We start from the raw sequence: 19,499 nt of genomic DNA on the forward strand, positions 1-19,499 counted from the left end.
CGGAATGGGGGGGGGGGGGGGGGAGGGGGCGCGAGGCCCCGCTGCGCGCGCGCCACCTCCTCAGCGCGTCCCCCCCCCCCCCCCCCATCCCCGACTGGCCCCACCCCACGTGACCCCCGCCGTCCAATGGGCGGGCGGGGCGGTGGGGATCCGGCTGGAACCGGTTGGGCCGCGTCCGGCTCTATATAAAACTTTATAAACACCCGATTCGAATGTAGTGGGGGGTCGGGCGGCCAGCACAGCGCAGCCGGCAGGGAGGGAGCCCGCCCCGCACCGAACCGCGCCGTACCGCCGCTCCCAGCCCTTCTTCTTCCCCCCCCCTTCCCCTTCCCCTTCTCCCCCCCCCTCCCCTCCCCTCAGCTTCTCGCCGCACCGAGGGCGTCCCTCACCCTCTCCACCCCCTCACGCCGACAGCGCTCCCTCTCTCTTTCCCCCCCCACCACCCCCCCACTCCCTTTTCCCTCACGCACAACGCGCCCGCGCGGAGCCATGCCGAAGAGAAAGGTACGTGGCGCCCGCCGGGCCCCTCGGGGCCTACCGTCTCGCGGCCCACCCCCACCCCCCCTCGGCTTCCCTGAGGAACGGTGAAGGGGGGGGGGGGGCGGGACTATGGTTCCCAACCCCCCCAGCTCCGGGGCGGTAACGGTTGTGCGGCCGCGGTGAGGGGGGGGAGGGGGCGGGGCGGCGCGGGGACCGTTAACGGGCGCGCGCCGTTAACGGCCGCGGGGGAGGGGCGCGCGCCGAGCGGCGGCGCCGGTGCGATCCGGTTGGTTTTGGCGGGAGGTCGGTGTGAGGAGAGGGCGGCGGGGGGAGGGGAGCGCCGGTGGGGCGGGAAAGGGCGGGAAGCGGCAGGGCCGCTTTGCCGCCAAAACCGCCGCCCCCACCGAGGGGAGGGCAGCCGTGGGCGGGAGTGGGGCCGCCCTGAAGGGGCAGTGCCGCTTCATCCCCCCCATCCCGCCCCCGGGGAGGGGGGGCTCGGCCGCCCCATCGCTCCCGCCGCGGCCTCCGGCCCCTCCCGGAATCGTCGCGGCCTCCGGGGCGCGGTGAAGGCCTGGCACCCTCCCGCTGCCGTTTGGAAATGTTCCCTTTGCGGATTGGGGGGTGTGTGTGTCTGTAAAAATAACGGCTGTTGCGGGGATGGGGGTGCTGAGGGAGCCTCCCCGTAACTCCCCGGTACGACTTGTGTTTCCCGTCCTAGGCTGAAGGAGATACCAAGGGCGATAAGGCCAAAGTTAAGGATGAGGTAAGAAGTTCAGTATTTTGAGAAAGTTGGATCATAAAGTGTTTGCGTTGGAAGATGAGGTTTAACTTCATCAAAATAGAAGAACTGGGGAGGGGGGTGGAGGGTTGGTCTCAGTTGATTCTTGACTTTTCAAAGTACTTACTGTTAACCTTAACCATGAAAAATCTCCTGAACTGCTAACTTAATACTGTTAGCAGTGATTTAAACTGGGATAGTTTCATATTTCTTGAGAATGGGGAAAAAGTTAAATAAAACCTTAAACATTAGTTATGGGATTTTACTACTTTGAAATGGGAGTTTGTTTATGACTTTGGGAGTTTATATTTTGACATGTTGAAGTCAATCATTTTCCTTTTTTAACAGCCACAGCGGAGGTCGGCGAGGTTATCCGCTGTGAGTATTCTCTTGTTGAGCAGAGATGTCACAACACCTGGTAGTTCTAGGCAGAGTTATGAGGTACTGCATCTGTGAGAGCTGTAGGTATTCTGGAGAGACACATTGTTCAGTTGAAAGAGAGTGACTGGCTTAACGAACTGCCCCATTGTGTGGTGTTATGGGAGTGGTAGAATAATTGACAAATCAAGTAAGTATTTCAATTCCAAATGTTTGTATTTGCTTTCCTACAACTAAACTGCTCCTGTTGAATGTTTTTTTTAAAGAAGTAGTATGTGTCTCTTAAAATTTTTAATTTGAATAACACAAGGTTTTTTTCCTCACTTGCAGAAGCCTGCTCCTCCGAAGCCAGAGCCTAAACCTAAAAAGGCAGCTCCAAAGGTGAGCTGTTGTGTCAGTGCTGTTACTGAGAGATAAATGGGTTACGAGGTTTAGATTTGTCTGGTAATAACTAATAAAACTTTGAATTACAGCATATGTAGTGATGAAATCGAGCTGCATCGTCACTTCTGTAAAGTTGCACTGAAAACTTTTGAATTTTACAAAACTTGAATAAAAAATGCCAAAGTGAAGACTCTTCACTGTTGTTGTCAATCTCTTAAACATGGAAACATTTGTGTGTTTGCATTCTTCTTGGGCCAACATCCAGTATTGATTTTTTTTTTTTTTTTTTTTTTTTTACCATTCTAGTTTTTGGATTCTTGTGGCTTAATAAGTGGATGTTGGTAATTGTAATGGTGTACGTCATCTTATGTTTACAGAAGAGCGAGAAGTTGCCCAAGGGAAAGAAGGGGAAAGCTGATGCTGGCAAGGAGGGAAACAACCCTGCAGAAAACGGAGATGCCAAAACAGATCAGGTATAACAATGGGTCTGGCAGCTTGTCTCGTGCCAGACTATTATTTTGTTCTGTATCAAACATAGACAGGTCTAGGCTTGCGCTAATGACGAGGAATTATTGCTTGATCGTTTAGACCTGTTGCTTATGACACAAACAACACATCAACAGATAGGGAGGGGGGTGTTGCTTGGTTGGTGAAGAGTTAAAGTTGTCTGTTTGCCAGTTGAAATTGCCACACGAAAGTTACTGTTCTGAAAGTGCATAAAGTTTGCACCTAATAAAGCAACTTCAGCTTGAGTTTTATGGTTCCTCGAATGTTAAATTTAATTTTGTTAAAAATTACTATGGTGCAGGCCAAAGAGCAGTTCTCTGAACAGAAGAAATCTTATTTAGAAAAATGAATTATCGGTTGTTGGCGCAAGTGCGTGCTCTATATTGACTGGTTCCCCTTTTTCTTTTAGGCACAGAAAGCCGAAGGTGCTGGTGAAGCCAAGTAAAATGTGTGAATTTTTGATAACTGTGTACTTCTGGTGACTGTACAGTTTGAAATACTATTTTTTATCAAGTTTTATAACAATGCAGAATTTTGGTTTACTTTTTTTTAAGCTATGTTGTTAGCACACAGACCGCTTCGATGTTGTGTTTGGGGGGGGGGGGGGGCGGGGCAGTGGGAACAAATGTCACTTAGTCTATTTCTCGGAACCTAAATTTTAATCAGAAAAGCTTTCCCTGTCCCCTGGGTTTTGGAAGCAGGGCTCTTCCTGAATAGAGGAGGAAGGGATTCCTCCGTGCTGCACGTCCGCTTAGTTCTGTGAAGTGCATCCGAGTGAACATCGGAGCTCCCAAGATGCCTTTTGCCGACTTGAAAACCGCAGTTTGTAATGTCCTCTGTATTTCCTTTCGCATCCTCGTTGTTTGCCTAGAGCCTATCACTCCAAAATACGGCAAAACCGGCATTTTGGGACTTACTACTCCAAATGCATTGTCAGGTGACCCGGACTTCTGGTGTCTAATGGGATAAAACAGCTCTAAAAGGAGCTGTACTTCCTCTTTTATATTGTGGATCTTCAGACTAAGAAAACCTTCATTTTAATTTTTTTTTTTCCTCTAAAAGTCAGGGTAGGTTTGTGAAGAGTTGTTAAACAACATGCTAAATGTGAAAGTGTCCACCCTCACTCTAAACTTTTCCCTCTACAAGTATGAAATGACGATTTCTTCGGTTTTATAGCAACTTTTACGTTTTGGTAGTCCATAAAGGGAGGGGAGTTTGACGGTTGTTGTAAAATGTTGCAGATTGTAGCCCATGTCCTGCCTAAATTACCATGATTGTTTATGAAAAGTACCTTTAATAAAGCTGGATACGGTTTGGCTTGGACTGTTCTTAATGCCTTTCTAATTTCTCTTGCCTTTATTTCATCTCTCATGTGGTTAGTGGCAGATGAATACTTGCTGTGTACATGTATGCGTTTGTATTGAGGCGATGTTTTGCTAATGGCCAAGGATTTGTTTTAAGCATCTTAATTCAGATAATTAATTCAGTCTTAATTCACAAGGAAAAAGCGGTATTTCCTTACCTAAAAGCTAGATCGCTGCAGGGTGTTTTGAAACTCTTGGTTTATTTAGGTGTCCCAAAATGGAGCATGTAAGCGAATCTACTGAGATAAATTATCTTCATTATTGTCTAAAAAGCAGTACTATACAAAAAGGGGAAGAATATAGCAATCTTGCAGTCGCTGTGTAGAAAAATAAATTTTGGTGAGGTTTTCTTGGTAGTGAAACCAGAACTAGCTCCATAAAACTGATTATGTGTTACATTTCTGCACTTAAGCTTGAATATTGTTGCTTCTGCTAATCAAATACAGACTTTGCAGTGGTAGTGACTAAGCAGGAAACAAGATTTGTTGAGTAAAAATGCACCATTTTTATAGTTGCTACTTTACACTGTAGAGCAGAGCCAAACCAAAAACCCTAATGTGTGAATGTCCCCTTTGGTAACTTTCTCAGATGGAATGTTTTTTCCACCTCTGCTTGGCCTTTTCTGGGGCTTCAGTGTCCATTCCCGTGCTGTTTTCAGAGGGAATCCAATGAAAACGGACAGGGTGGAGCTCCACATCCAGAAATCTTTGGTGTGTGTAGAGTGCTAGAAATACTCCAGAATGGCTGGACATACAGAAAACAGCCAGTTAGAAATGTACCAATAGGAATTTTTTTTTTCCTGCATTATCACAGCTGCTATGTCTTAATTTGCCTTAGCAAATGTAAGAAAAATAATGTTTAATAACCATGTGTGTACCCCACCCAGAAAGCAGTAGCTTAGAAACGACCGACAAAAATACTGACAATTACTTGAGCAACCAAGGGGTAGGATGTCACAGTAACGGAAAGAGGGAGAAGAGGCCTGAACTGTCGAGGGCCTTCTCCGAGAGAACCAGCTTGTGAGAAACTGTGGTTGAGATGATGAGAGAAAAGCAGAAAGTGAGTTTTCAGATTTATGAGAAAAAGGCTGTTAGGGCGTTGTGACATGGCTCTGGTCTGCTCTGCCTCGTCCTGCGGAAGAGACTCGTTGCAGGGTTTGAACTCTGGGTTTCCCCATGACTCTGAAGTCTCAAGTACAAGAGGGAGATGAGCCTTGAGGCTGTGGAACCGTCCGAGGCTTGGTCTGGGTGACACTGTAAGCACTTTCTGGGCGGTGAAATCAGAATTTCATCCAATAATAATGAAATGATTACATTAAAACAATAATTAAATGTTTTTAAATCAGAACTTCTGAAATGGCCTACCTTGCTTTTGTAGAGCCTTGTGGTGTTGGGCTTCTACAAAGAGAATGAGCAGTTCTAAATGAAGCGGCTTTTGAACGGGTTGCTGCTGGCCCGGTTGCCAGCTGGAATGCTCCGGTGTTCTCTGCGAACGTCTTTGTGGTTGGAAGGTCTCTTCAGCCCCTAGTCATTCAATAAAATACTGCTAATGAAGTGTAATTGCAGGTGGTTTTTTTTTTGTTGTTGTTGAAGAACTTACTACTTAACTATTACTTAATCTTTTCAATACCTAGAAGTCTAAGCTGTGTGTTGCTGTCCTGTGTGTTACTGTGCAGGGCATCTTCCCCAGCCGAGGAGGAAAATTATTATTTCATGTGGTAATTGCCACCTAAGTTTCTCTGTAGCTCCTCAGCCATGCTGTCTTACTGCAACCGGTGAACTCCCAAACCTCACTACATCTCGTGTGTACCGAATCAACTGCCTTAATGTCTCTGCCACACATGTTATTTCATGCTGATCCTGTAATACGGTTTGGAAAGTGTTGATGCTTTCATTTTTTGCTACAAAACTCCTGTATTTTCCTTTATCCTGGTCTGGAATCTACTTGCTGATCAGAATGTCCCCTCTCCTCCCTACCTGTAAAGCTTGCTGGAGAAGTTTCAACCTGCCAGGATGATCTGTGCCGTGGCGAGGCGAGGGTTCTACATGAAGTGCTGCGTATATTCGGTGCTGCGAGATATCCACCTCGTGCTACATCTGAGGTATTTCCCACTGGACGTGCCCTTGTGCTGGAGTTATTGGCTTATTGGGCTTGACTTGACACGCAAGGCTCATCTATTTCTCCTGAAGCAAATACAGGGTAAGGGATGCTAAACACAGTAAATCCAACTAATTAGTTCTGTAAATTAAAAGCTAAAGAGCAGGCAACGCTGTGCTGCAATCCGTGCTTGTTTAGTGGTTAGAACAGCCACAAATCTGCATCCCCAGCTGCCAGAACGCCTTAAGCTAAAAATAAGTTTTTCTGTTAAATCGTAATCGTTTTACATGGAAAATTGTCTCTGTGTATTGTCTGGGAATGTGATTTATGCTGCTGCGTGCATTTAAAAAGCTGGCCTGTCAGGTGGTCTTTGCATTAGCATGTGTTTTGTCCTATTTGTTTGAGTTTATAAAAAAAAAATGACTGGAGACCACCGGGGCTTGATGGAAACAACGCTAACACTAAAAACCACCCTGTTGAAGAGTAGCGGTGCTACGCAGTAACGTGCAATTATTTTCTAACTTAAAAGACAGAGAACGTCCTATTTTAAATCAAACTGAGGATCTGAGCTTTGACAAACCTGGGTATGCACGACAGTTCCCACTTGCAGCTGATGAATAGGAAAGACCATGGATTGCACTAACTTTAGGTAAAAAATACAAGTACGAGGTGTAGAGACAGTCAGAGCTCGGTTGCATTCTTGGGCTCTGCTGGAGTATCTTATCGAGGAATTGGTCTCTTGTGGAAGACATCATCCTCTGTTTTTTTGACCGCTAGCCTTCAATACTTCTCAAATGTTGATATTTTGAGGACCAGCAATGAAATTTTGGAAGGGTAAAAGTGCACTGGGATCCTGGTGATGTTCAAACAGCTTCGTCTTTGGTGGTTACTGCATGTCTTGAAAGCTGGGCTGGGCTGTTGGGCAGCGCGGGGTACGACAGATGTGACCTGTACTAAGACACAAAAGCTTTTTGTCTTTCTGCCAATTACCCCAGTTCTAACATTCGCTGTCAATTTACACGATAATTTTTCTTGTTCTGCTGTCTGATACCTTTCCCTCCTTCATTTTATCTGTCCTCTTGCAGAAAAACTTGCAGAAGAGACAGACGATGAACCAGAAGCCTGTTGCGATATGCTGGAGGAATCCAGCTGCTCATATGCAAAGGGGAACAACCACGTGCAGGATCCAGAAAATCACCGGTGGCAATAGAAAGGCGAATGAGTAGGTTCCGTGTTCCTTATCAAGCCTTGAAGAAGTAGCTGCGTACCAGCTTGGTTTAAATCTACGTGAAATTAGTGGCTGTGTCACTAAATTGTTTCTCAGTTTATTAATTTCAGCACAAATTGTCTGGGAAATAGACTCAAGCTGCTGTTTTCATTTATTTGCCTCTTAATAGGCAAGATTGCCGAGTTCTTAATGGTGCTGAGACCTTTGGCAGGCTTCCAGCGGAGCCTGTGGATGATTCTTGTTTTCCTAATACTTCAGATTTTTGCTGGGGTCTTAAGAACTTTTAGATTACTGAGAAACGATAGAGCAAAGTCTCTGGACCCCCCAAAAGCAGTGTTCTAAGTGACAACTAAAACTGAGCAGAAGTTAACGTGAGCTAGTTACGGTAATCCTACAGAACCATCTTTACCCCAACTGTGGTTTTATTTTGGGCTAAAAAAGGCACAAGAACAAATGAAGACTCCCCGGGAATGACAAACTCCTGTCCCCCCTCCTCCTAATGCAGTGCACTTGGATTAACAGTTTTGAGTTTCAGGATAATTCCCTCCTTCAGCGGTTTTCATCTTGCACTCGCGGAGCTCAATTATATTTGGAAAAAGTGACAGTATACTCCTCGTGTTGGCCGAGCCCTGCCATGGGTGGGTATGAAAAGGAGCAGGGAAGGAAAGCGTACTAAATTTCAGTGAGCACGCCTGGTGAATATTGAGTTGCAGGATCAGTTGTGCCTGAAGAATCGCCGAGCTTGATGGCACAGGGATTTCATTGTCCCTAAATCATCCCAGATATGGTAATACCGTACCCAGGGACTAATACTGCTGACTGTAATTTCTGAGAAATGGGTCCTTATCCTGCAGCTCATAGGGATGAAATGGAGCTATAGTTAAACTCACAATTTACAAGGCGAGGCCGTCTGTGTTGGCAAGGGATGGGAAGGAGATGGCACAGGGGAAGCTGGTGCTGAGTAAAGTTCGATTAAGGCTAATGAGGAGGAGATACCGACTAATAAAGAGCTTTGGTAAATTGACATTAGGAAGACTTCTGCGTGAAAGGCTGGGCTTTTTTGTTTGTTTGTTTTAAACTATTTTAACAATTTTGGTTTTTAACCATCTCCTTGCAAAGGGAATTTTTCAGGTGCCAGTAAATCTATGAGTTAGCAACAGAAAACATAAGGGAAAACTTGCTAAATGTGAGATCTATTAAAATGTATTAAAACCTCCAAACAAGAACATCTCATCACCTTCGGTGCGTAATGCCAGCCTGGAGAAGATACTAAGACGACACAGAAGGAATGGTCCTACAGAGGCTGCAGATGACCCGGGTGTGTAACATCTCATCGCTCTGCCTCCCGAAGCACCTGCAGCTACTGGAAGACTTTGCATTTTGCTACTGGATGCTTAAACCCCAAACTTTCTAGGTTTCCCCTTCTAAACAGATTCGATCGTGGATTTCGTTTTATCTTACTCAATTATCCCACCGAGTTTACTTTTGGATCTTTTAACAAATTTCCCTCCGGGCAACAGCCCTCCCCCGCTCTCAGGCTTGTTGGTTGCTGTGCATACTGCAATCACAAAGCGAGAGATGAGTTACTGTTAGATTACTATTAATCTAGTTACGCTAGATTACTGTTTTAGCATTGCCCAGACAGGAGATTTTGTGTGCCTTTATTCTAACAAAGTGGTATCTTGGTGCTTATTGTTGATCGAAACAAGTGTTAGATAAGAACTGTATGTAGTATTAGGGGTTCTCGGTCTAGCCTGAGGACTGATTGTAAACTTAGGCAATTAAATTCTTTTTTCTTGTCATTTCCTTCTTACTGGAGATAATACCAGAGATTGTTACTATGCTGTGGGTGTTGGGTGAATAGGTTTTGTTGGACTGCAGCCTGGTTCGAGATGCCCAGGTTTCCCTGCCGTACCTTGACCAAATTAGCTTCCTTCTTGGCAAGCCCTGCAGAAATCAAGGAAGGAGAATTCCATTGATACTCGATTAATTTCTCTTGCATGGTTTCAAAAGTATCCTGGGTCTGAGGCGTGCTGGCAGGGGGGCAGGCTGGGTTTGGCAGCCTCACGGTACCTCCCTGCCACAGCCCAGTGGACTCGGGGATTTGTGTAGTGCTGTTTATCTCATTAACTACCGCTTTGATTAACAGCCTGTTCCTTCCCTTCACCACACGGTGGTACCAGGAAACACAGAATCGGTGCTCGGAAGGCAATAAACGGCAGGCAGCGTCCAAATGCAGCACAAGCCACCTGGTAGTAAACTTGGGAGACTGAAGCCTGGTTTATCCTGATTTATACCAATCTAATGTGCGTTACTTGCTTTTAGAAAGTGGGAGAAGCACTCCCGCAGCAACCTCCATCCCCCTGCTCATCTGCCACCTTCAGAGGATCAGCGTTAGACAAACGATAATCACCTGAGCAGGGTGAGTCTCCTCTGAGCCTCGCTGATGTATCTATACATCACAGTATGGGAGCGCTTTCCGGTTTTTGTTATGTTTTTGCTTGAAATCCAGACAGAGTGCTCAATTCATTGTTAGTTTACAGGCATAGCTGACATCTCACAGGAGCCTATCCACAGTATAGGCAGCCTTTGACCTTAGGCTTCCCAAATTCTATTTTAAGAATCACTGGACCATTCCTTCTCATCCTCAGGCAGTTATTGCAGCTGCTGTGGCACATGTCCTGGAAGTTTAAGCCTAAACTAGAGCTGCTACTATCCAGCTCATCTGTCCTCAACTGGGGAAGGGATACTTTATATTAATCACGGATTTAAATAGGCATCATATAAGTCTGGTCACTTCTAGGCATGTTGGTACAAACTACTTATATCAGATTTGCTGAATCTTCAATCTGAGATTACAGAATAAACTGTATTGTCCAAAGAAATAATACTTTATGGAAGAGCTTCCTGCATTTTTTGTCGTGTCTCCTTTTGGTTTTGTGTGCCCGTGTTTTGAGTGCGTGTGCTTTTTCTCTACGAGCTAAATCTAAGAAATTGAATTGTGATAGTTGTGCTAATTCACAATGCTCCTTAAAGTCTAAGTAGCATGACTTTTCTGATGCTGTAAAACTCTGTGCTCGGTTTGCTAGCCAGCAGCTTTTACCGGTGTTAATTCTCACAGAATGCCGTCCTATAAGGTGTATGGGGCTGAAGCAATGCTGTCAATTGCAGAGAGTTGTTTTTCCTTCACCTTTTACATTATGAAATACCTTAGTCATTGGGTTATCTCCTTCTAACACATGCTTTCCATGTTTACCTTTGCCAAGGAGCAGCCTGTGAAGCTGGAAAGGAAGTGGCTGCTTCCCAGAGTTGGCAAGATTGCATGTGGAGCACTTGACACCTTCATGATACTTCCTTGAAGTGGGTGCAAAACTGAAAGATGAGCTCCTGGTAAGCCAAACTCATTCCTGTTCTTCAGTTTGCAGTGCCTGCTTGGGGCGGGAATTTATGCATTTATTGGGTGAAGCGGGAAACACACCGCCCAGAATTACAGGGAAAAGGCAGAGATTTCCAGTCACTGACAAGTATAAATGCTTTGGCATGAAGTTGTACCAAACATTGAAACTAAATGTTTCAGGGACATCTCAGTGTGCACTCTACTGAAAAATACGACGTAGATTTTATTCACGCATCTCCATTAAACAGGCCCTGTCACCATGCCCCGCTAATTTCTAGATAACAAACCTACAGTGATTGTTCAGCGATTAGCAAAATGAGCAGACCCGGGTTCTTATCCGTTTGCATGGCAATGCTTTGGGAGTTTGGTTTATTGATTAACTCAGGAAACGAACAATTTCTATCAGCAAAGCAAGGATGAGCCAGCCTTAAGTTGAGTTCAGGGGTTTTTTCGGGGGAGGAAAACAGCCTGGCATTGGGGATGCTGGTAGACTCTTTCCTCCTGTCATTCACGGAGCTGGTGGGGCTGGCAGCCCCACAGCCGCCCGAGCGAGCACACTGAAGTGTGGGCTGAAGTGCAGTGGCCCCAGCTCGGTTATATTCTATGCAGTGCCTGGCTTGCACACATGAGTAAACAGATTGTTTAAGATAAAACACCCCAATGTCATCCCAAGGTCCTTCTCGCATGCTGTGTGCTCAGCACTGGGTTTGTGCGCTCGCTGCCTTTGTGCACCAGAGCGGTGAGAAGTGCAATGACTTATTTTTTGAACTCAAAGGCGTTGGGTTCCTGCCCGGTGTGAAGAAATAACGTCTGAGCAGATCGCTTGCTGCACAACCTGATGTAGGTGAAGACAGAACTGTGGCTTCTTTGCACTTGTGTGCAGCTCACCCAGCAGCGGTTCCCATGCACAGTTGTCATGTAAATCTCCGTGCAATACCCGGCTTTCCTCGCAAGAGGGATTCTTCCAGCATCGCCACCTCACCCACACTCGGCTTCTGCAGATTTTTTGCATTTCAGACACAGTCCCCATCTTATACTGGGAGGCAAATAGCTCAATTTTCCCCGTGACTGGTGCTAAGAACTGCAGGACCATAAGGGGCAACTAACCGATGCTTTACCCTGTTCTTCATCCAGACTGGTTTGCTTTCTGACATAACCCTTTCACTTTACTGAACAATTAATTTCTAAGGCCATAGTGATATTTAAAACCATCTGTTTCTGTCTGTATCTTCCTCTTCCAAAACGCTTCTGGCAGCAGGCAAGCTTGTGCCAGAAGTGAGCTGGTGATCTTGTAGAAGGGACATTTGTCCGTTGGTAATTGACTCCCATATTAATTTCCATGGAGCTGGCAAACAGCTGCTAAAAAACTGTTTTCCATCTCTGTTGATCAATATTACCTTTCAACAAGTATACGGTGTTACTGAGTGTTAGCAGCTAATAGCACTGTGTTTCTTCTACTATTTTAAGGACTGTAGCATACCCCTTATATTTGAGAGAAGATTTTGGTTTAAATGACGTTACATTAGATGTTATTTATTATCCATTTCCAACGCACTGACCCTGTTTCAATTGTATCTTATGCTGGGCTGCTGCCACAGGACATTTATCTCCAACATTATGTTAGTGGCTTCTTGGGTTAAGGGGAAAACGATTCTGTGCGGACTTTAAATAGACAAGGCAGCAGGTCTGGCCAGGACTTTCTGAAACCAGGCTGTGAGTGAACATCTGATTTCCCACAGCAAAAGGGTGAAAGGAGTCGTTACCTACCATGCAAGTCTCGTTTTTGCTGTCTCTGAAGTCAGTGGCAAAACTTAAACCATGTTCCACAGTTGGAACCTTTTAAAATCCTCACTGCCGCTGGCAAAACCTTTATTGATACGACGCAGTGGCCGCTGAAGCTTTTATCTGTCCATTGGGTGACAAAATACCTGTCTCTGAAGCTGCTCAGTGGCTGGAGACGCAGGTTTGAGCAAAGCAGGGGCGAGTGAGACGGCAGGTCCCACCAACGGTGACGACGTGTCCCTTGAGCACTCTGGGTGCTGGAGGCTTTTCTGTGCACTGAGCAGTCTTTGATTATTTGGGGGTTTTTTATGTGCTTATTTTATGAATTCTTGAATATGACTGTTGCGAGGCATTTCTCTATAAAAGATACTTAGTCCCCAGTGGTAAAACTTTACTGTCTGAGCAACACTACCCTCCCCTCTTTACAGTGACAGACACAGCCGCAGCGTAACAAGGAGGTGGCTTTTGATCACATGGGTGCCCACAAAGTTTAGCAGACGAAAGATAAAAGTAAGCTTCTTGCTTTTGATCACAGAAATTATCTTTTCTGAGCAATTTGGGAGTATGACAATGAAATGCGACCAGCACACAAGAATCAGGCAGGGGGATTTTTAGCCTGCTAACAGAAAACCCTTTGGGCTGAACTTTGAATGCCTGTATAGTCCCTAGAGAATAATTCTGAAAGGGGATTTTTCTAGTTAAGGATCAAGTGGTTCCTCCCTCATCAGCAGAGATGTGAGTACTGTAGGTAAACTCACACAGAAATGCACCAAGTCTCTCCTCTGAGAGCCAGAAAAGGCCCAGCTGGGCAGTGCTTATATTGCTAATATAAACCACAAGCGCCGCTTTTTGGAAAGGAGCAGTCTCCAGGCTCCCTTCCTTTACTCATCATGAAGGTGAGAGGAGGAAAAGAGCAATTTAAAAAGCAGAAACAAAAAGTTCCCCCATCGTTAGCAAATTCTCTTGTGCTGTCAGGTATTGATCATGTCCCCGGGGGAGCAAAGAGGGAATATTCTGAAATAGCCGAGCAGCAAAGTACCAGCCTTGTATTTCTGCACCATTTTACGGTGTGCTGTGAGACATGGACATGCAACGCTGTGAAATATCTAAGAGCCTCACTAACTCCAGAATCTTTTTTTTTTTTTTTTTTTTTTTTTTTGTAATGCTGATGAGGGATGGATAGATTTTCTTTTGCCAAGTTTCTGACATCCCCGAACCTGTTGTGCCTTTTGTTCACTCCCCAACAAGGAAACCATTGAGCAGCGTGTAGATGTATCTGCTACCTGACCAAGCCAGCTGAGTCATAGCGGTGCTGCTGCGCTCTCTTAATCGGTTTTTAAAATACAGAAAACAAGTGTTACTAGAAGAAAAATTGGAGACCTGCTTCTCTCTCCTTGAACGGTGGAGGCACCTCTTTCCCACACCTCTAGAAAATCTTGCTTGTGTTATGTCTTCCTGTGTAATACAATTGGTCATTAGGCCAAAATATTCCCAGTCAGGATAATTTCTCATATTTTGGAAGTTTATTTCTCTGGTTATTTTGGGGATGTGGCTTTTCAAGGCTGGATGTGTGCAACAGTCTCTGTTTTGTAAGAGGACTGAGAAGTAAAATGCTGCCAGTCGTGAGTGTATCAGTCTTGAACAAATCAGAAATAAAGTTTGTTTTTTCTCTCTAAGGAAAATAGTTTACTGGGATCTTTAGGCTTCTCATCAGGATTTCTGAAATTCACTGTGGTTTTTTGTTTTGTTTTGTTTTTTACTTTGGGTGATGGCGTCCCAAACTGTGGAATGGGGTAATTAGGAATGGGTATTTGTGTGTGCCCTCTGTTAAGCAGGATGAGACTTGTTCAGTTGCATGATGTAGGCTTGAGACCGCAAACACTGGAATGACATTTTCCTCTCGCTGGAGCCCGGTTTCTGTTGAAATGTGCTTTTGTTTTCCCCTGCCCTGTCTGGAGAAACTGGGACCTGTATGCTCTGTAAGTAGCAAAAAACTGAGGGCATCTATTTGTATCTCCTTAAAAGCCTCATCAGTTGTTTACAAGTTCTTAAACCTAAAAGAACCGTAAAAACTGACTGTACTTAGAGCACTGTTGTTTACTCAGCTTTCTCCCTGGCTAGGGGACAGTGAAAACAGGCCTGGCAGTTTTACTTCTGTTTACAGTTTCTAATAGTTTTCTCTTTCATGTTATCACTCCCTTGCATAGTGCTACACTGAAATAAACTACAAGCGTATCTGTATGCTAATTAAAAACAAAATTTGCTGGATAACTCGCTCTAAATAACTTACCACCTGGGCTGCAAACCTGCTTTAAAAATTAAAAAAAAAAAAATAAAGCAAGCAATTGCTTGTGTTTTATATGGGGTTTTGTAAAAGCTGGTTTTAGGTGTAGTTAGAGCCACACTTGACCTCTCGTTTTTCCTTTGGAACAGGGAGCTGAAGTCACTGGAGCCTGCAGAATTGTGCCTGGGTGTGTGTGTGTGCGAAGGCAGCAGCATGCGCATGCAGCCAGCAGAGCCCAAGTCCCTACAGCTTGTCATGAATCCAAAAGGCTGAGCGAGAGTGAAGGCTGAATGGACTGTGAAAACAGCTCCTCTGAGGTCCTCGGAAATAACCAAAGGTTAGGACAGAACCACATGGAATTGGGCAGAGCATTATCAGACTCACATAGTTGGAATACCGAAAAAGCAAGTCACCTCCCACTCTCCCCTCAGATGATGTTAAGAAGGGATGTCTAGGTTTGAAACAGATTATTTTCTCCTTTTGTTTGGGTGTAGAGGGTTGTGGCCAGCATAGGAAGAGGAGCAAACCACCACTTGGTTATTTGCATCCAGGAAAGGGAAGGTAACTGATACAGGAGACCGGCAGTGATTGTATCCATGACAACCAGCAGATATGGCCTCGCTGCCTCGCAGCTCATTCCCCATCGTCTCCCCTGCCTTCCTAGGGCACATCCCGGCTCCGACAGGTCCCTCTCCTCAAGGCACCTCTTGGCTGCAGTTCAGTGGTTCCCGAGAGATAGGTGCAAAATTCACAAATTAAGCCAACGGCTTAATCAATTCCACTAGCAAAACTCTTCCCTGGCTTGAGCTGCGTGTGCTTCAGCCAGGGGCTCCCCGGGAGATGCTTCAGGAGACCTGGTCCATGGAGGAACGACATGGTTTACAGCAATACCACGTAGAAGCAGGATGGGCTTAGCAGACTGATAGTCGGTTTGCAGAACCAGCAGGCAAAATGCAATATATTCTGCAAAAGAAAGGGTTTCAGATATGCTAGACACCTTCTGAAATGCACGTGAGCTGAGCAAGGTAGCACTATGCTCACCTTTGCGGGAAGTATCAGCAGAGGTTAAAGGTGTTTTGCTCTTCAGCCTGCGCAAACCCCATCCAGGGGGATGAGAGCTGCCTGGGCTGTGCTCCCCGAGGAGCTCTTCGTCCCACTGTGGTGTAGTTCCTGCATTCCGACCGCTGCCTGGACCTGCCTTGGAAAATGCTGGCATTTGAGGCAGCTGCAATCGCGCACGGTGCTAAGGAACGGAAAGAAATCTGTCAGAAAAGCAAAAAGCTATTCTGCTGTTAAACGCAGCCAAAGTTTTCTCATTTATGGGGCCCCTGCTTTATATCTTCAATGTGATGTTTGTACCACGCTAAGGAAAAATGTGTCCCTGGGATCAAAACAAGGTGATCTGTCACCTCTTCTTTCATAGTGGAAAAACAAAGCAGAAGAGGCGAGGAAATGAGATTGTGAATTGAGAGCTAGGGCTTAGAAGACAGGACGCGGAGTTCGCATTCTACCCTGACAACCTATTGAAAACGTGACTCAGTTTCCCTATTAGTACAGTGGGGGTGACAATGAACTATGGAACTAATTAGTCAATCTTAAAAATACAAAGAGGGTTGCTGCGCGCTCTAATTAAACGACTCTCTTAGTGTAAACACAAAGCAGACTACACGAGTCTGTAAATTGTAGCAGGCATTTGGGACTCAGCCGTGCAAGTTCTCCTGCCCGCAAGCCTTTCGCATTTCCTTATATGTGTAAAAGCAGCGTAGCATGAAGCAGGCAGTTAACAAGAGATGCTCCCTGGCTTCCGTAAAAAGAATGGATATGGTGAGCCGTGGAAGCACTGGGTTACTCTATGGTTAGGTGGAAAATCACTTGGACAGCTTTTGGAATAAGGAGGAAAAATTGGATCTGGTAATGTGGATAAGGACCAGTCTTGATACGTCTGCTTTGGAAGTGCTTCTTTGGGGATAACTGGCTTAACAAATGTTGTCAACCTCCCTGAAAAGGAAAATGTTACAAACCAAAAGCCAGCCAGCTGCAGAGGCAATAATATCTACAATTGTATTTGAGGAGGATTTGATTAAAATCAACCTAAAACCGCAGCATTTTGAATTTTCAGCAAATGCAATACTGACAGAAGGGTCATCCAGCTGATCTGGAGTCTCTGTTTACCATAGCAGCAGCTCTCCCCAGCCTGCAGCTGTCTCAGAAAAATGCCAGTATATATGTTTTAATCACTGTATTTAGCCGTGACACTCACCCAAACAGCAGGCTCTGCTGTTCGACTCCAAAGAACGCTTTTTGTACCCTGCTTTCAGGATAGGGACCGCTTTTTATAGCTGTTCTTTGATGAGGAAATAAACCCCGGAGGAGACCAGTACCTCGTTTCTCTTACCCCGACATCCTGCCCTGGGCTAACCAGCAATCTGCCGTGGCACGTTTCATGTTCTGTTCATCAACTACGATTCAGCATTATCTGGTGTGGGAATCGGGAGAAGGTCAGGCTGATAACAGGTAGCTTCCATCAGCAGATAGATTGCTTCTCTTTGAGTCCTGCAGGTGGGGGTTGAGAGACCTTAGCTTGTCTGCCCAGCACTGCTGCTGAATTGCTGTGGTATTACCTAGCCTTTTTTTTGGGGGGTGTTAGTATAATTTTGAGGATGCTGTAGAGCTACCTCAGCAAAATCCTCTCCTAGCCTTTAACAAAAGTAGCTGCAGAGATGGAGGGAATAATCATGCACAAATCGTTCGTAGTCTCCCCATCTTTAATTTGCTGTTTTATTAAAAGAACTGGGCAGGATAATTTGGTAGTTTTATTTAGGTGCAGTGGTACCCATGGGTTTAGAGCCATCTTTTTCTTCCAGCCTAAAGAAGTCATTGCTCCATAAAGCTTTGTGATTCCTGTCTTTTGTCAAGTTGACGGTCAGACTGCCTGTCTTTCTGCTGTGAAATATGATGGACTTTCTGCATCTCAATAGACCTACCAGGGGAGGGAAGCAGCAGCGGGTTCCTGTCTCCCTTCTCTCTCCGAATTGCAATAGGCCTTGGCTCCTCTGGATATTGCCCATTAACTTTTCACCATGACCTTGAAAACGAAGGCTTGCTTTTCTACTGGTTACTGTACCCTGTAACTGTTCAACACTTCAAAAGCCATTTATTTTATTTTGAACTTTTTTTTTTTTTTTTTTTACTGTTTATAATAACAATCATGACCTTGGAGTGAGAAATTTCCCAGGAGTTAATATTGACCAGCTGGGCTGGGATTACCCCCTCAGCTTCTGCAGATAACTGCTCAGCACCTGATCCTACCTGACTTCCATGGAGAACCCTCCTTGGAAGTTGGGAGGGATTCGGTGGGTCGCCTGATGGGAAATGCATGGCATTATGGCTTAAATACCTCCTGTGGGCTTGTCACCCAGGTGGGAAGCACCAAGTGCACCGGGATGTGACATCCAAAGGTCAAATTCATGGGGTCTGGCATTAAAGCACAGCAGGTCATGGAGCAGTGTCTCATTTTTTTTCCTCCTTCCAGAAAGGATGCAGAGAACACTGTCCTACACTCGCCTTCCCTCTGCTTTCTGACCCCGGACATGTCTGATGTGCACATGGAGCAGCAGGAAAGGGAGGTGGGTTTTGTAAACAAATGGAGAAGGTAAATGGGATGCCGGTATTGACATCATTGTGTTACTGATGCCATTTAAAGCAGGTTGCAGCAGCTGGAGGACGGCTGTAACCAGACGGCACGCCGTGTACCAGGCAATAAGGGGAAATTATGGACAGCTTTGGAGCTGAATGAATAACTCACCACAAGATCTGCTTCAGCTTGCTCCAACCGTAAGTGACATGAGTTTAATTGGCTATAACAGGATCTCACTTAGTACCAGTCGGGTGGATTTGTGTTATTTAATGCCTTCATCTGAGGCTCCAACACTTATGGCACAGAGGGGGGCTGCGAGCACAGGACCAGGAGACGGCAGTTCCCAGCCTTGGCTCAAACATGTACTGTCACCGTGGGAATTTTCTACACTCGATTCCCCCACGTGCGAAAAAGATGACGGCTCTAGCCTTAAATTGCAAGCAGGTCCTGGTGATGATTTACGGATTAGTTTCAAGGGCTGTGAAGATTAACTGGAATTTTTCTAAGCCCTGGGCTGTGTCTTAATTCGTTTTTTTCAGAGTTCGCGGTGCTCCCTGAACAGGTTAAGGACTGTACAGCCCCAGCTTCCTGGGACCGCTGCCCTCAGAATGCAAAACCCCAGCTGTATGTGCTTTCACTTACGCTCATTAAATATTTCCAGCCACACCTTGATGAAGTCAACCCTTAGCGATGCACCCTTTTAAAAAGATACTTCATTTTTTTTAAACAATTTTATAATGAAACGTGGTGCTTTGGGGTTTGGCGAAATGTGAGTAGAAGAAAACTTTTTCCTATTTGAGAAACCTAGCAGGTGAGAACAGCCATGACTTACGAACACTTGTGCTTAAGGTACCTTTACTCTGAGTATCTCCAAGCACCACAGAGAGGTGGATGTGTGTTTTACCCATGTTTTGTTGTAGGGAACGTGGGAGGGGGGGACACTGCAGGCGGCGGTGAGCGGTGACTCATTGCGCATCTCAAACTTGGAATCCGGATTTCCCAGAGCAGTTTCCTGCTTTGAGCAGCGATCTGAATTGTGTCACTGAGTTTATCCTCGCCACCTCTTCTTCTGCTGATGCTGTGCACTATTGTGCGTACAGAGAGACAGCTGGACACTCCTAGAGGAGAAAAAAATAATCTTTCCAGGGCACAGAACAGCGGGGGACCCTCGGCGCTGTGTATT

At 45.5% G+C, this 19,499-nt stretch overlaps 2 protein-coding genes across 5 annotated transcripts in view; both read left to right on the forward strand.

The window, feature by feature from the left end:
* The first annotated feature begins 349 nt into the window (after positions 1-349).
* Positions 350-3,855, forward strand: HMGN2 (high mobility group nucleosomal binding domain 2). Its single transcript, XM_054223574.1, has 6 exons — positions 350-504; positions 1,199-1,243; positions 1,607-1,636; positions 1,967-2,017; positions 2,398-2,493; positions 2,937-3,855. Exons 1-6 carry the CDS (start codon positions 490-492, stop codon positions 2,970-2,972), a joined length of 273 nt encoding a protein of 90 aa, XP_054079549.1. The 5' UTR covers positions 350-489; the 3' UTR covers positions 2,973-3,855.
* Positions 3,856-3,994: 139 nt separating this feature from the next.
* RPS6KA1 (ribosomal protein S6 kinase A1) overlaps positions 3,995-19,499 on the forward strand; it is a 57,804-nt gene continuing 42,299 nt past the window's right edge. Inside the window, exons 1-6 of one of the 4 annotated variants that reach the window (XM_054223534.1) lie at positions 3,995-6,090; positions 7,074-9,638; positions 10,483-10,606; positions 14,829-15,016; positions 18,212-18,305; positions 18,386-18,513. In XM_054223534.1, the coding sequence (XP_054079509.1) occupies positions 18,472-18,513 (42 nt within the window). In that variant the 5' untranslated portion in view covers positions 3,995-6,090; positions 7,074-9,638; positions 10,483-10,606; ... (1 more) ...; positions 18,212-18,305; positions 18,386-18,471. Of the gene's footprint in view, positions 6,091-7,073; positions 9,639-10,482; positions 10,607-14,230; positions 14,375-14,828; positions 15,017-18,211; positions 18,306-18,382; positions 18,514-19,499 lie in introns of those variants that run through there. The other 3 variants (XM_054223536.1, XM_054223535.1, XM_054223533.1) reach the window with 3 other exon arrangements.

The sequence above is a fragment of the Rissa tridactyla genome, chromosome 18, assembly GCF_028500815.1.
Source record: "Rissa tridactyla isolate bRisTri1 chromosome 18, bRisTri1.patW.cur.20221130, whole genome shotgun sequence".
Classification (NCBI taxonomy): domain Eukaryota; kingdom Metazoa; phylum Chordata; class Aves; order Charadriiformes; family Laridae; genus Rissa; species Rissa tridactyla.

Coding starts and splice junctions, on each gene's coding strand:
- HMGN2 (XM_054223574.1), top strand. Junction 1,244..1,606: donor AGGCCAAAGTTAAGGATGAG/GTAAGAAGTTCA, acceptor CTTTTTTAACAG/CCACAGCGGAGGTCGGCGAG. Junction 1,637..1,966: donor GGTCGGCGAGGTTATCCGCT/GTGAGTATTCTC, acceptor CCTCACTTGCAG/AAGCCTGCTCCTCCGAAGCC.